The 12,851-nt window shown below is 41.8% G+C and overlaps 1 protein-coding gene across 27 annotated transcripts in view; it reads left to right on the forward strand.

Moving 5' to 3' along the window:
• The window catches only part of CLASP2 (cytoplasmic linker associated protein 2), a 264,670-nt gene that overhangs the window by 117,936 nt on the left and 133,883 nt on the right, over positions 1 to 12,851 (forward strand). For all 27 annotated transcript variants that reach the window (XM_075921810.1, XM_075921815.1, XM_075921816.1 and 24 more), the window contains 3 exons: positions 5,813 to 5,905; positions 6,312 to 6,457; positions 8,952 to 9,087. In XM_075921810.1, coding sequence (XP_075777925.1) covers positions 5,813 to 5,905; positions 6,312 to 6,457; positions 8,952 to 9,087 — 375 coding nt within the window. The remainder of the gene's footprint in view (positions 1 to 5,812; positions 5,906 to 6,311; positions 6,458 to 8,951; positions 9,088 to 12,851) is intronic.

Genomic DNA, 12,851 nt, shown 5'->3' on the forward strand with positions numbered 1-12,851 from the left:
TTTTTGATTTGCAATACCGTGTGTCAACAAGTCTCTTATCGTTAATTTCTTCAAATTATTGCAAGTACTTGCACATACATCCTAAAAAAAAAAAAAAGTTGGCTTCCATTCCATTTTTAGAATAGAATTAGAAATTAGCCACAAGATTTGTCCTGCACTGAACATTGGTGTATTGATCTGGTCCAGGGAATTAATATTGTTTCTAACATACACGAAGGACAGTTAGTTCTGACTGGACAGGTTGAACCTCTCTAATCTGGTATACTTTGGTCTGGAAACATCTGTGATGTGGCATGATTTTACATAGCCAGATTCCACTTATGGATGTGGCCAAGTTTCCTGGGATCCCATAAAGTTTGTTTACAGACACCAGTCTTGGCTCTTAGTGTTTTGTGCTGTTGTTTAACTTTAATTTGCCCCTATATTTTTACTTAAAGCCCAGTAAGCAATGGAAGTGTTGGTAATGCTGCTAGATGATATTCACCTCCAGTGAGTCTGCAAATTCTCTGTTTTGACACCAGTTAGGTCCAATGGTGCTGGACTAAAGAGATTCAGCCTATATTTAAAAAACCCAAAATAGTGTGTGGTGTTTTTTTTTAAAACAGCTTTCTTGTGTAATTTGAATTATTGAGGGTTTGATTTTTAAAATAAGTTGACAAAAGGTTTGATTCACATTACTTTCCTTTCTGTTCTTCATGAATAATAGATTAATATTTACCAAGACATTAATTTAGGAATTGTTTAACACTCTCCTATGCTTTCTGTATTTGCATATGTCTTTTATTACTTAGTTTATATAAACATTTTGAATTGATCTGTGTGTCATGGTTCCTATCATATGAATAGCAGGTATTATCTTTTTTTAAAAACGTGAAAATGCTTTTTGTAAGTAGCTAATCATGGAAATAGTCACTTTCAAATAAGTGAAAATGTATAATAATTTAGTTCACTTTTGCATCATAGTAGAGTTGATTCCATCATCATTGCATTGTTCCTTGTAAACATTTGCCAAATTGCTACTTATGTTTTCCATTGATGGTTATTTCCCATCCTCTATTGGAAACTTTGTTTTGGTTCAACTGCTTGTTACAAAACTGTTTGTTTCAACTATTAGTTACTAATTAACCTGGTTTTTTTTCTTTTCTTGTTCAGGCCCATTATTATTTTATTCATCTTTTCCCAGAAACCATTCAGAAGTGACCTTGTTCTCATTTAAGTGTTATTTTATCGGTCTAATGCTGATACATAGTGTGAATGAAAGGCAGACATGAATTTATGGAAAATTTAGGATTGTAACTTTATTAAATGCTAAACTGGACACATGGTTTAAAAACCAAGGCCAATATTTTCAGAGTTAGATACTTAAAATTATGGATCCGAGTCCAGGACACCTAGACAGATTTTCAACCATACTCATCTCTAACAGAACTTTTGAAAAGGGTTGCCTCCTTTGAGTGTTTGTTTATGTGCATTCCAGTCAGGTCTTTGTGCATGCATATGCACGGTAGCCAGAAGATTTTTCTCCTAGCAGCTAGTCCCTTGGAGTGGCACCTTCATGGCACCTGATATAGAACCCTGCCAACCCACTCCATCCGCAGTTCCTTCTTACTGCAGACCGTTAATTAGCTTTATTTGTTACCATTGTAAATAGGTACTAGTTGCAAGTCTAATAGCCGTGTCAGTCTGTATCTGCAAAACAACTAGGAGTCCTGTGGCAGCTTAAAAATGAACAGATTTATTTGTGGATATAAGCTTTTGTGGCATAAGCTTTTGTGGGTATAAAACCTACTTCACTGAATACTTTCAAGCACCATTGGTTGGCATGGGGCCAAGCAAGGACAAGGTGTCCTGGCACTGTGTGAGCACTTCTTGAGAGTCTAGGAAACATGCAGGCACTGGTCCCAGCTCCAAGTACTGCAGAAAAAGAAAAAGCAGGACAAGGACTGATCTCCCACCTCAAGACACAAGGAATCTCTATGGTGGGACCTGAGCCAGGTCACCCCAATGTGGCCCCATCGCTGTAGAAGGTCAAGTTGACTCCTGCTAGTATCTGGCAGTCAAGTCCACAACCCTCTGTGCCATTGCATCAGAGCAGAGTTACAGCTGCCATTGATGCCAGAGTCATTCTGTGCTGAGCAGAAGCTCTTGCATATATATCATGGCACTGTTCTTCCCTTCTCCCCTGCCCCATCTGAGACCCAAAAGCTCACCAACGTGGCTCACTACCTATCTGCTGTCCCAGGGTAAATTGACAGTGATGACACACTGACAAGTCTCAGTGCTGTGCCAGCTTTCTCCCAGCTTCTGCATTCACAAAGCCCCAGCCAGCATCCTTCTTTTCACAAGAGTATGGCTCCTCTGTGGTCCTTGGCAACTGAGGTCTCGGAGTTTGTGTCTGACTCCTATCAATCCAGCAGGAGATCGCCTTCAACTCCAAACTGCAGGTCTGATTGGCACCATGGCCTGTGCAGTGGCAACCAATGATGCAGTGGCCCTTTCAGACACCCCCCACCTCCCCGGAACTTCTACCAGAGCCAGGACCAGGGTCCTTGTTCCCACTCCAGGACAGTGTCTGTGGCTTCAGTGCCTTTCATCCCACCCCCCCCTTGTAACACTGAGCCTAGCACTGATATCACCACCAATGACAACTCCAGTACCATTGATGGGGTCTTCAGCACCAGTTATGGAAACTCCAGCGTTGTTGATCCTGCTACCGGTGCAGTTGATCATGGCACCAGAGATGCTTACAACGATGACTGTTACATCAACACTGAAGATACGGTTTTGAGTCAAGGAGAGACAACTCGATTCTATGCTCTGCAGGAGCTGACAAGTGACTTACCGTTGTGGGGTGATGTCTGTTCAAGAGTCCCACCCCCTGAGAGTCGTTGGGAGCATATGGCAGGGAGCAGTTGCCCCTCGTAGGAATTTAATTCTCATTGTCCCCTGATTAGGAAGTAGTGGTTACAGCTATGGCCTGTCCTGAAGAGCCACAAGGTTCTTCAACAGCTTCTATGGAGTGTTGCTTAGGAACTTGGCATCCGGGCTGAGGAAGTAATTGAGGACGTTGACCCCCATATTTGATATCCTCATCCCTTCGGGTCTTTCTTGTGTTGCCTTTCCATTGATAAAGACCATCTCTAACAACACAAAGGCACACTGGAAAACCCTGCCCTACGTCCGCCCACCTACCCACTGCCAAGCAAAATGAAAGGTATTTCCTATCATCCTTTATAGTCACTCTCCCACTGACTTGCAGGTGGTCGATGCAGTGAACCAACAAGAGTGCCAGGGCTTTCAAGGCCCCTCCCATCAAAATAGGGAAGCAGAGTGCCTTGATCTTTACTGAGGTAAGGTTTACTCCTCCGGTGGCTTATAGTGCCGCATTTTGAGCCATCAAGCCATCATGCGTATGTACTCCTATAGTACATTGCCAGTGGTGAAATTCATGGGGCTGATAATGCAAGATTCTTTGGGCTGAATTTTCAGCTCTGGTGGAGAAGAGCAAGCTGATCTCCAGGGCATTTCTTCAAGCATTCCTGAATGCAGCTGATGTGGACACCCAGGTTGTGGCCATTCAGGTCATGGCCAAAGGTACTGCCATGAGAAGGGCTTGTGGCTTCTGGTCTTGGGCCTCCCATATGAGGTCCAACAAACAACTAAGGTCCTCCCATTTGAAGGACCATTGCTCTTTTCTGAGAAGACAGATAAGAGACTTCACAGTCTCAAGGACCTGAGAGCAACCCTAAAGTTCTTGGACATCCACACCTCTGTCACAGCAGAAATATGTCACTTCCTGCCCTCCCCTGTGCCCATACCAGCCACAAAACTGCCAGCGTAGGAGAAGTGACAGTAGGCACCCATATCAGTCTTCTGACCAGGTTTCAGGCCAACAGAAGCCTTCATCTGGCCATGAGCAGCCCTTTAGAAAGGGGTAATCAAGGATAATGCACCAGTCCTACAGCTAGATCCACCCCATCTTACCTTCTCATCCAGACTGCCCCTTTTCTGTTGGTCTTGGTCCCATATCACGTTGCACTGGTGGGTCCTCTGCATGGTAGAAAAGGGATACTCCATTATTCTGTGCCCTTTGTCCCTTTTACCCCCCCCCCCCCCATTCTCCATCCCTATTCAGGGAGTCTCCTCCTGAGGAACTTCTCATCTTCATGTGGAGGAGGTGCTTCAGGAGTACACGAGAGCTTTTTTTATTCATGGTGTTTGCTAATACCAAAAGCTGACGGTGGGATCAGGCCTATTTTGGACCCATGGAGCTAAACAAATTAATTAAGAAGATCCGGTTCTGCATGGTCTCCCTGGCCTCTATAATCCCCTCATTGGATCCAGTGGACTGGTATGCCATCCTCAGTTTGAAGGATGCTTATTTTCATATCGCCATTTATCTGCTTCACAGAAAGTATCTCAGGTTTATGCTAAATAATCCCCATTACCATTTTACAGTCCTGCCATTCAACCTGTCAACTGCACCAAAAGTTTCACCAAAAGTATGATGGTAATCACCGCCTTCCTGCGCAGGCATCACATTCAGATATTTCCATATCTTGACAACTGGCTGATCAGGAATTGGTCCAAATCCCAAGTCGACACTCATCTTGCATTTATCGAAGCCAGTGTGTCCCTGATCCAGAAACTAGAGTCTGTGGATGCGTTGCTGGACTCCAAACAGGCTATAGCATTCCTCCTGGAAATGAGGTTTTAGGCCCTGGCGAAGATTATTTATGGCCTCAGACAGTTCCCCTCTCCAATGGCAAGGAACTGCATGAAGTCTCTGAGGCACATGGCAGCCTGCACATTTGTGTTTCAGTACGCCAGACTTTGGTTCAGACCTCTCCAGTTTTGGCTAGTGTCAGTATACCTACCAGACAGGGCAGTGATCCTTCTTGCCCAATGCTCAATTCCATTCTGTGGTGGGTGCAGATTGGGGAGCCCGTTTAGGGAAGCTCAGGACTCAAGGACTCTGGGAGCACTCCGACTTTGTTCTTCACATCATTGTCAGGGAACTGAGGGCCATCCATCCGGCCTGTCATGCCTTTCAGTCCCACCTGGCAGGGCACTGTGTCTTGGTCATAACAGACAGTACAATGGCAATGTTCTATGTCAACAAATGGCGGGAGGGAGGCAAGAGGGGCATGTTATCTCCCTTGTGCCAGGAAGCCCTGATCCTGTGGGACTTCTGTGTAGAGAATTCCATATGCCTGCAGGCGTTGTAGCTTCTGGGGATACAGAACGAGCTAATCACAATAAATAATACCTAAACGTTTCATTCACATTTCATTGTAGATTAATAAAAAAAAAATAATAAATCACTTGTGTTGGTGATATATAAACTGAGACTGAAATTAAGATTGTTAAAATGCATTTATGTAAGTAACCATGTAACTGTTGAAAATTTCAGTGTTTACACATGCAGCAGTCGACTCTCCAGGATCTGCTGCATGTGGGGAACCAGCTTTTAAGCTGCTAACCACACGTACCAGATAACTATGCTCATTGGATAACCATGCATGCGGTTACACTTTTCACATCCCTGACTGAAATTTTTCCTGAGATGAAAATGTTTATTAGAAAATCAGTGTTAAAATTTTGCATTTAGATGGCCATGAATAACAGTTGTGTATTTAAATTAAAAATTGTACTAAAATGGAAACCGCATTACAATCTGACTCTGGAATTTTGTCCTTAATATTTTCAAAATCACAGTTCTATTTTCTTAAACCTAAATCAGATTTTGTCCCTTTCCTCAGGTAAACTTGGAAATATTAAGTCTATATTTTATTTGGTTTTAAAATTTCAGATCTATTCGAGTCGAGAACTTGAAGAAACATTAAACAAAATCAGGGAAATTCTCTCGGATGACAAACATGACTGGGATCAGCGAACCATTGCGGTATGCTTCTTATCCAAACAGATTGTCCAAATGCTTTTCTAAAAAAGCTTTTACAAAATGGTAAAGTATTCACGATTGAGATTAATTCAAGATATTTTCAGGTTAGATATGCTTTTAAAGGAATTGTCTCAAGTTTTTAAGTGGTGATGGGGTATTATTACAGTATCCGTTTGAAAAAATAAGTAGACTATATATTGAAATATATTTCCAACAATGTTTTAAGTGGTAATTTTTCCAAACTACCTCTTCTGGGCCTTAGTTTGTGTATGTACAAAATTATGTGTGCACATGTACTTGCATACATGCTCTGCAGGTAGTGACATTTGCCTGTAGGCTTTACATATTTTAAAACGTCTGTCTCTGTGCAGTCAGAAGTATTATTAACTAAGTCTTAATTTTATTATAGCTCAAGAAGGTACGGTCCTTGCTTGTTGCTGGTGCTGCGCAGTATGACTGCTTTTTCCAGCATCTGCGGTTGTTGGATGGAGCTTTTAAATTATCAGCTAAGGATCTCAGATCCCAGGTGGTTAGAGAAGCATGCATTACTGTAGCGTAAGTACAAGTTCAATATATACATATATATTGCTTGGTTCTGTATGATGATGGCACTAGAGCTAAATGGCACTAGAGCTAAATAAGGTATATGACTAGCAACTTTAAGATGTCAAAAAATACACCTCAGTTGTGCAAATACCATTGTTGAGTTTCTGTGCATAGTACCTAGTTAGAAGTTGAAATCAGGATCTGAAGCTATAGAAAAATGCATATACTGTAAGGCAGTACTTTTAATTGTCACTGTGGGTATCTTCCAAGCTCTAGAAGATATGCTTTACCTTGACTAAGATATCAGCTTGAAAATAGTGTTTATATAAAAGAGCAGGGAAATATTTTAGTAAGTGAAATATTTTATACTTAGTAATTTACTTAAGCTGTTCTGAAAAGATACATGAATGTAATGCAAATTGAGCTTAGAAATAGTCGTTAAATTATTCTCAATAGAAAATTAAAATGAAAAGCTATGTGCTTTATATTTCGATAGTACTTTTGTCAAAATGATTTGTTTTGAACAGCACATGTAGTCTTGAGTGACCTTCAGTGTCTTATCACTTTGATTGAGAGAAAGTTTATATTGTCTATCTGTAGGTCCTAAGTGCAATGGTATCATAGAAAAGAAAATCTCTTACAGAAAAACAAATGAGTCATTTCAGTCCTTTGATAACCAGAGTGAATGTGTTTACACATCACAGTAATCACCGTTTACTTATGAACTTGGATCCCAATCCTCAAAACTTACTCTTGGGTGCTTGTTACAATGATTTCAGTGTGACTACTCATAGTAACAAGCACTGTGCCAAGTAACTTTTTCAAGAGCAGGCCCTTAATATTTTATATCAGATTCAAAATAGAAGTGAAATAAGTGGTCAAAATATTTAACTAGAAGATTAACCTAAAGTTTCTTTGGTCCTCAACACAATTAAACTTTGTTTTTTGAAGAAAAAAAAATGAAAGTGTACGTGCTTCATTTGAATCTTTGCTTTGAGGGGGGGGGGGAGAAGGTCGGGGATCTGAAGATGAGGGGTTCAGTATGCAAGCTGCCCAGGGGAGAGGAGACTATCCCAGCCCTTTCTCACTGCAGCATCTTGGGGCCAGGTGAAAAATACCTCTCTATGGCACAGCTAAGGGAAGGGTGACTGTCTCCTAGCTGGGACAGCTTCAGGTTCGTCTGCTCCCTGCACTTCCAGCCAGTGTGAAGAAAGCAGCAAACTGTGCACTTTCCCCTCACTCCCTGACAGAGGAACAGCCAGCAATGTTCCTGTATGAATCGGGGGAGAGGAGCATCAGCCCATCCACCTTCCATAAAGGGTGCCTAGGGTGTGGAAGACTTGGGGTTGGGGCAGTCCCAGAGTGGGTGGGCACTCGCCCAGCTAGCCCCTTTCTCCTGCGTGGTGATTGTCTCTTCTCATAAAACCATCCAGAAAAGCAATCCTATTTTGGGCACATCCCATTTTCCTGGCATGATCAAACCGTTTCCTTGCTTTAAGTTATGATAAGAGGAAGCTGTATACTGAATTTGGTGGTCCTAACTCTTACTGTTTAGGAGGAGTTCTTGAACAGGCAGAGAGACAAGATCTCAAATATATAATAGATGTTCATGGTGTACTCAAAGCTGCACGAATAGAAAGAAATCATTTTTTTTCTATGGTATTGGGCACTTTCTCTGAACAAATTAAGAAAAAAAATTGTATTTTACAACAGAGTAGACAGGCACTCTTCCTTTTCAGTGCTTTCAATAACATTATTTAATCCTTTGGTACTCAGTATGTGACTTGCTACTGATTACAAGTGCATTTTGCATTTGCAGTGGCAAAACCCTTTACTCTGAGCGATTGAAGAATTAAATTATGAGTATGGAAATCATAATCTACTCTGAATATATGGCCACAGCTCTTGAATAAGTGAGATGGGGAAGGACTGCAGAATTCCTGCATGTGTAACTGACAAATTTTATCATTTTGCCTATGCTTGGATAAGTTATGTAAACCTCAAAATCACTTAACATCATTAAAATAAATATTGTGTAAAATTATTTTTAAGTTTCAATTTTAATATATTGCATTTACAATGAATGCTTGGTGTCCTTGAGGACAGCCACATGGATGTTGTGTTTTCCAAGTTTATACTGTCATAGTGTGTGAGAAACAAAAATAACTCTGTTGGACTTAAGTAACAGAACACATATTACCTTGAGCTTTTTAAAATGCTGTATTTTTTTATGTAATCTTCATTGTGAAGAAGCCTAAGTCAGAGAAAAAATTACTTATTAATGTTTAAAATTTCAGGTTGTCTGCAAGGTAAATAGTGTGATATTCATTAATTCTGTGCATCGTTTCTCAGTAGGAAGTTAAAGACTTGAAGATATAAATTAAATTCTACTGTAACCATTGTTTGGAAAGATCAATCTCCAAAATGTGTGATTAACTTTGTTTCTTATTTTGAGACTATAAAATCATGTTTATTAACTAATCTTATTTCATTTCCTGAACAGTCATCTTTCAACTGTTTTGGGAAACAAGTTTGACCATGGGGCTGAAGCCATTGTGCCTACTCTTTTTAATCTGGTCCCTAACAGCGCCAAAGTTATGGCAACTTCTGGATGTGCAGCAATCAGATTTGTCATTCGTGTAGGTATCCATCTAATGATGTTTTTATGGATTTGTTTGATAAAAAGTAATTTGGCTCATCTAGTCACTCCTGTTAAACTGGCAACACAGTTTTACTGTATATAATCCATGTTTACCCAGTCATTGTTTTAAAGACTATCACCGCTATCATGGCAAAGGGTGAGGATGGAGGTATTGGGAAGGTTAAGTACATTTTCATTACTGTTGCAAGGCTCTGAGCTATTTGTTAAGCATATACCAAGAAATAACATTACCTTGGGGGAATGACCAAGTAAATTTAACTGTGAACTTGATAGTAATCAAAACACCCATTTAATTGAAATTGGCTTGCCGGCAGTTTATATGTAAAGCTCACACCCTCTTTAGACTTTACGAGTAGTGCTTGTATTTTACACTGACCTTATCCTCAACTACAGCTGCAGCTGACATTTTTGTAAATGGTTAGAAATCCAGACAGTTTTACTAGTTACAGCAGCATCTACATCTAGTACTCTTCTTAACCATGGTTTTTAAGCTAGTATTTTGGAAAATCCTGGACAGCAGTCTCAATTGTTTGTGCTAAGGGTTTCATGGGTGTTTTTCTTCCAGAGCACTCTGAAATGTCTAACTGCACAGTGAAGAGAAGAGTAGTTTTTCCAGTTACAGTGGCATGAGTGGGAGCGCTTGTACACACAAAGTAACTATTTCTATTTATTCATAGACACCAAACTATATATCAGGCTAGTTAGGTGTTAACTAGGAGGGAAGGATAGTTCAGTGGTTTGAGCGTTGGCCTGTGACACTCAGGGTTGTGAGTTCAATCCTTGTGGAGGCCATTGGGGGCAAAAATTTGTCAGGGATGGTACTTGGTCCTGCTGTGAAGGCAGCAGATTGGACTCAATGACCTTTCAAGGTCCCTTCTAGTTCTAGGAGATAGGCAATCTCCATATTAAAAAAAAAAGGGGGGGGGAGTTAAGATACAAAAACTGAATATAGCCAATCATTTGTTTATTGCAATTTAATGTGGAAATAAGGCCCAAGACAGAGCTTAAACTTACATTCAACGAAAGAACAACAGATGATAGCATACTAGATGGTAAATTTGGCAGTCAAATAATTCCTAACCTTGTGTGCCGCCAAGCTCTATCGAATAGATTGCTTTTGAAATGTGCCTTGAAGGTCAGCAAATTTGGGCTTTCTTATACCAAGCACTGGAAATGAGCCAAAAGATGTTCACAGAAAGCACCCTACTTGTGTCTCTGATGACGAAGAGTTAAGCACTTTGATTGCTACTATTTGTGGTAGTAGGGCACTGGTGCAGGGAAGAAGTGATATGTTCGACTAGATCCCAGGTCTTTACGACTTTATAGGCCAAAAGCTAATGCTTTAAACTCCTTCTAGAGACCAGTAGTTGCTAGTGTGACCCTGGGGTTCTAGTTGGTGGCTTGTGTGAGAGATCTCACTTATTCTGCAGCAGCTTCAGTCTCTGAATGGGCTTAAGATTTTGTTCCACTTCCAGTTTTGTTTGCTCTTTCATTGTGTTTCCTATTCCCTGCCTTATCAATGCTTACTGTGTAGTTTGTTTCCCTTTAAAAACTAGTAGAGGCAGGTCATGACAAGAGTGAGACATCATTTCCACCATCAGAGAGGTGGGATTTACCTCATGATTCCAGTGTTTAAACTATTGAAGTGGGATTCTGTTGAAAAGAAATTTCAGTGTACAACATTAAAGGTGTCCTCTTTTCTTCGGGATTGCACTAATTTAAAGCAAGCCTTAGGCCAATATTCTAGTGTTCAGAAATATTTAATTAGCTAAATAACTGCATTTTTCTAATTTGCTGTGATGCTTTTTTTTTCCTGAAAACTCTGTCATGATGGAAAAAAGCTCTACAGACCTAATATTGTAAAATAAGGCTGTTCCCTCTGTTTAAAATGTGGTCCTTTTCCAGTAGGCTCTCTCTACCTATGCCTTACATGTTGATCAAATGCCCTTAATAATTTGGGGTATGTCTACACTGCCACCCTAGTTCGAACTAGGGTGGCTAATGTAGGCATTCGAAGTTGCAAATGAAGCCCGGGATTTAAATATCCCGGGCTTCATTTGCATCTTCCCGGGCGCCGCCATTTTTAAATCCCCCTTAGTGTGGACTCCGTGCCCGCGGCTACACGCGGCACGGAGTAGGTAGTTCGAATTAGGCTCTCTAATTCGAACTACCAGTACACCTGTGGAACTACCGGTACACGTGGAACGAGGTGTACCGGTAGTTCGAATGAGAGAGTCTAATTCGAACTACCTACTCCATGCCGCGTGTTGCTGTGGGCACGGAGTCCGCACTAAGGGGGATTTAAAAATGGCGGCGCCCGGGAAGATGCAAATGAAGCCCGGGATATTTAAATCCCGGGCTTCATTTGCAACTTCAAATGCCTACATTAGCCACCCTAGTTCGAACTAGGGTGGCAGTGTAGACATACCCTTGATGAAAACAGTACAAAGTACAAATTAAATTAAATTTTAAAAGTCAATGTTGAGTGAAAAATACAACAAATCAGTTGCTGTTTTGGAATTTTCAATGTTAATTTATGTTTAACATTGAGTGTAGGCAATAACTGCTGTTAGGAGAGCATGGGTGGTTGATGAAGGTATGGCTGGATGAGGCGAGCCCCCAGCTCCACCCCTTCGGCTGAGGCCATGCCCCTTTCCCACCCAACCCCACAGAGAGGTGGGGTAGCATGCCATATGCACGCTCCCCCCTTCCAACCACAGGGAGGGGAGTGGGCAGGTGGGCATAAGCTCATCCCAGCCTCACCAGCCCTAGAGGAGGGCCCGCCACGTAGCCTGGCGCAACCTCTCCAGCCTCAGAGAACAGCGCACCACCCGGCCTTGCCCAGCCTCTCCAGTACCAGGAGGGCAGGTGTTGGGGGCAGCCACACTCCATCCCCAGAACCCTTACAGTAGGTGTTCTGGGGGCGGACTGTGGGCGGGGCCAGGCTGGCTGTTGGGGAAGGCAGAGCCTTCCCCCACCTTACACACCGGATGCCCATGTATGAGAGGTTCACATGGTCATGTCAAACATTCACAATAGGGATGTAATAGTATAGTTGATTAACCAATTAACCGATAAGCAAAAGCTTATAGGCTAATGTTATAGACTACACGTATTTCCTTTCCCCCCCAAACGAGTAAATTTTTTAGCAGGCAGGCCAGCGGCCCAGCTCAGTCCTGGCCCACGCCGGACACGGGACTTACCTGCACTGTGGCTGTGCACTTGAAGTGTATTAGGAGCTGGGCGAGCAAGTAGCCCAGGCAAGTTCTAGTTCTCACCGGGTCCGGGAGCTCAGACACCCACTCCCAGATGGGCTGCTGCCACGCCTCACTGTTGCCTCTTTATCAGAGGCAGCAGCACAGGGTGACAAGTAGCCGGTCCGCAAGAGGAGCTGGTTGTTAAACTGGCTCCCATTGTGGATTAGCTTCCACCTGGCACCTCGTGCTGCTGCCTAGCCCTCCCCCAGGGACTGTAGAATAGTCGACTAGCTGATAGGAATTAATGAGGTTACTTGACTATTCAGTTAACTGATATTTAACATCCCTAATTCACAAACTATGAGGAAAAATACCAAGCACTGAATGTATTGCTAATAATGCAGTTTTAAAAAGGCTAAGCAGTCTTTATATTATTTATAACCATCTTTTACTTTTTATACTGCACTTCTGCATGCTTTACTATACTTTAAATGCTTTACTAGACACTCTTACATATTTTCACATTCATTTATTATTATTTGGG

Source organism: Pelodiscus sinensis, chromosome 2 (genome assembly GCF_049634645.1).
Source record: "Pelodiscus sinensis isolate JC-2024 chromosome 2, ASM4963464v1, whole genome shotgun sequence".
Taxonomy (NCBI): domain Eukaryota; kingdom Metazoa; phylum Chordata; order Testudines; family Trionychidae; genus Pelodiscus; species Pelodiscus sinensis.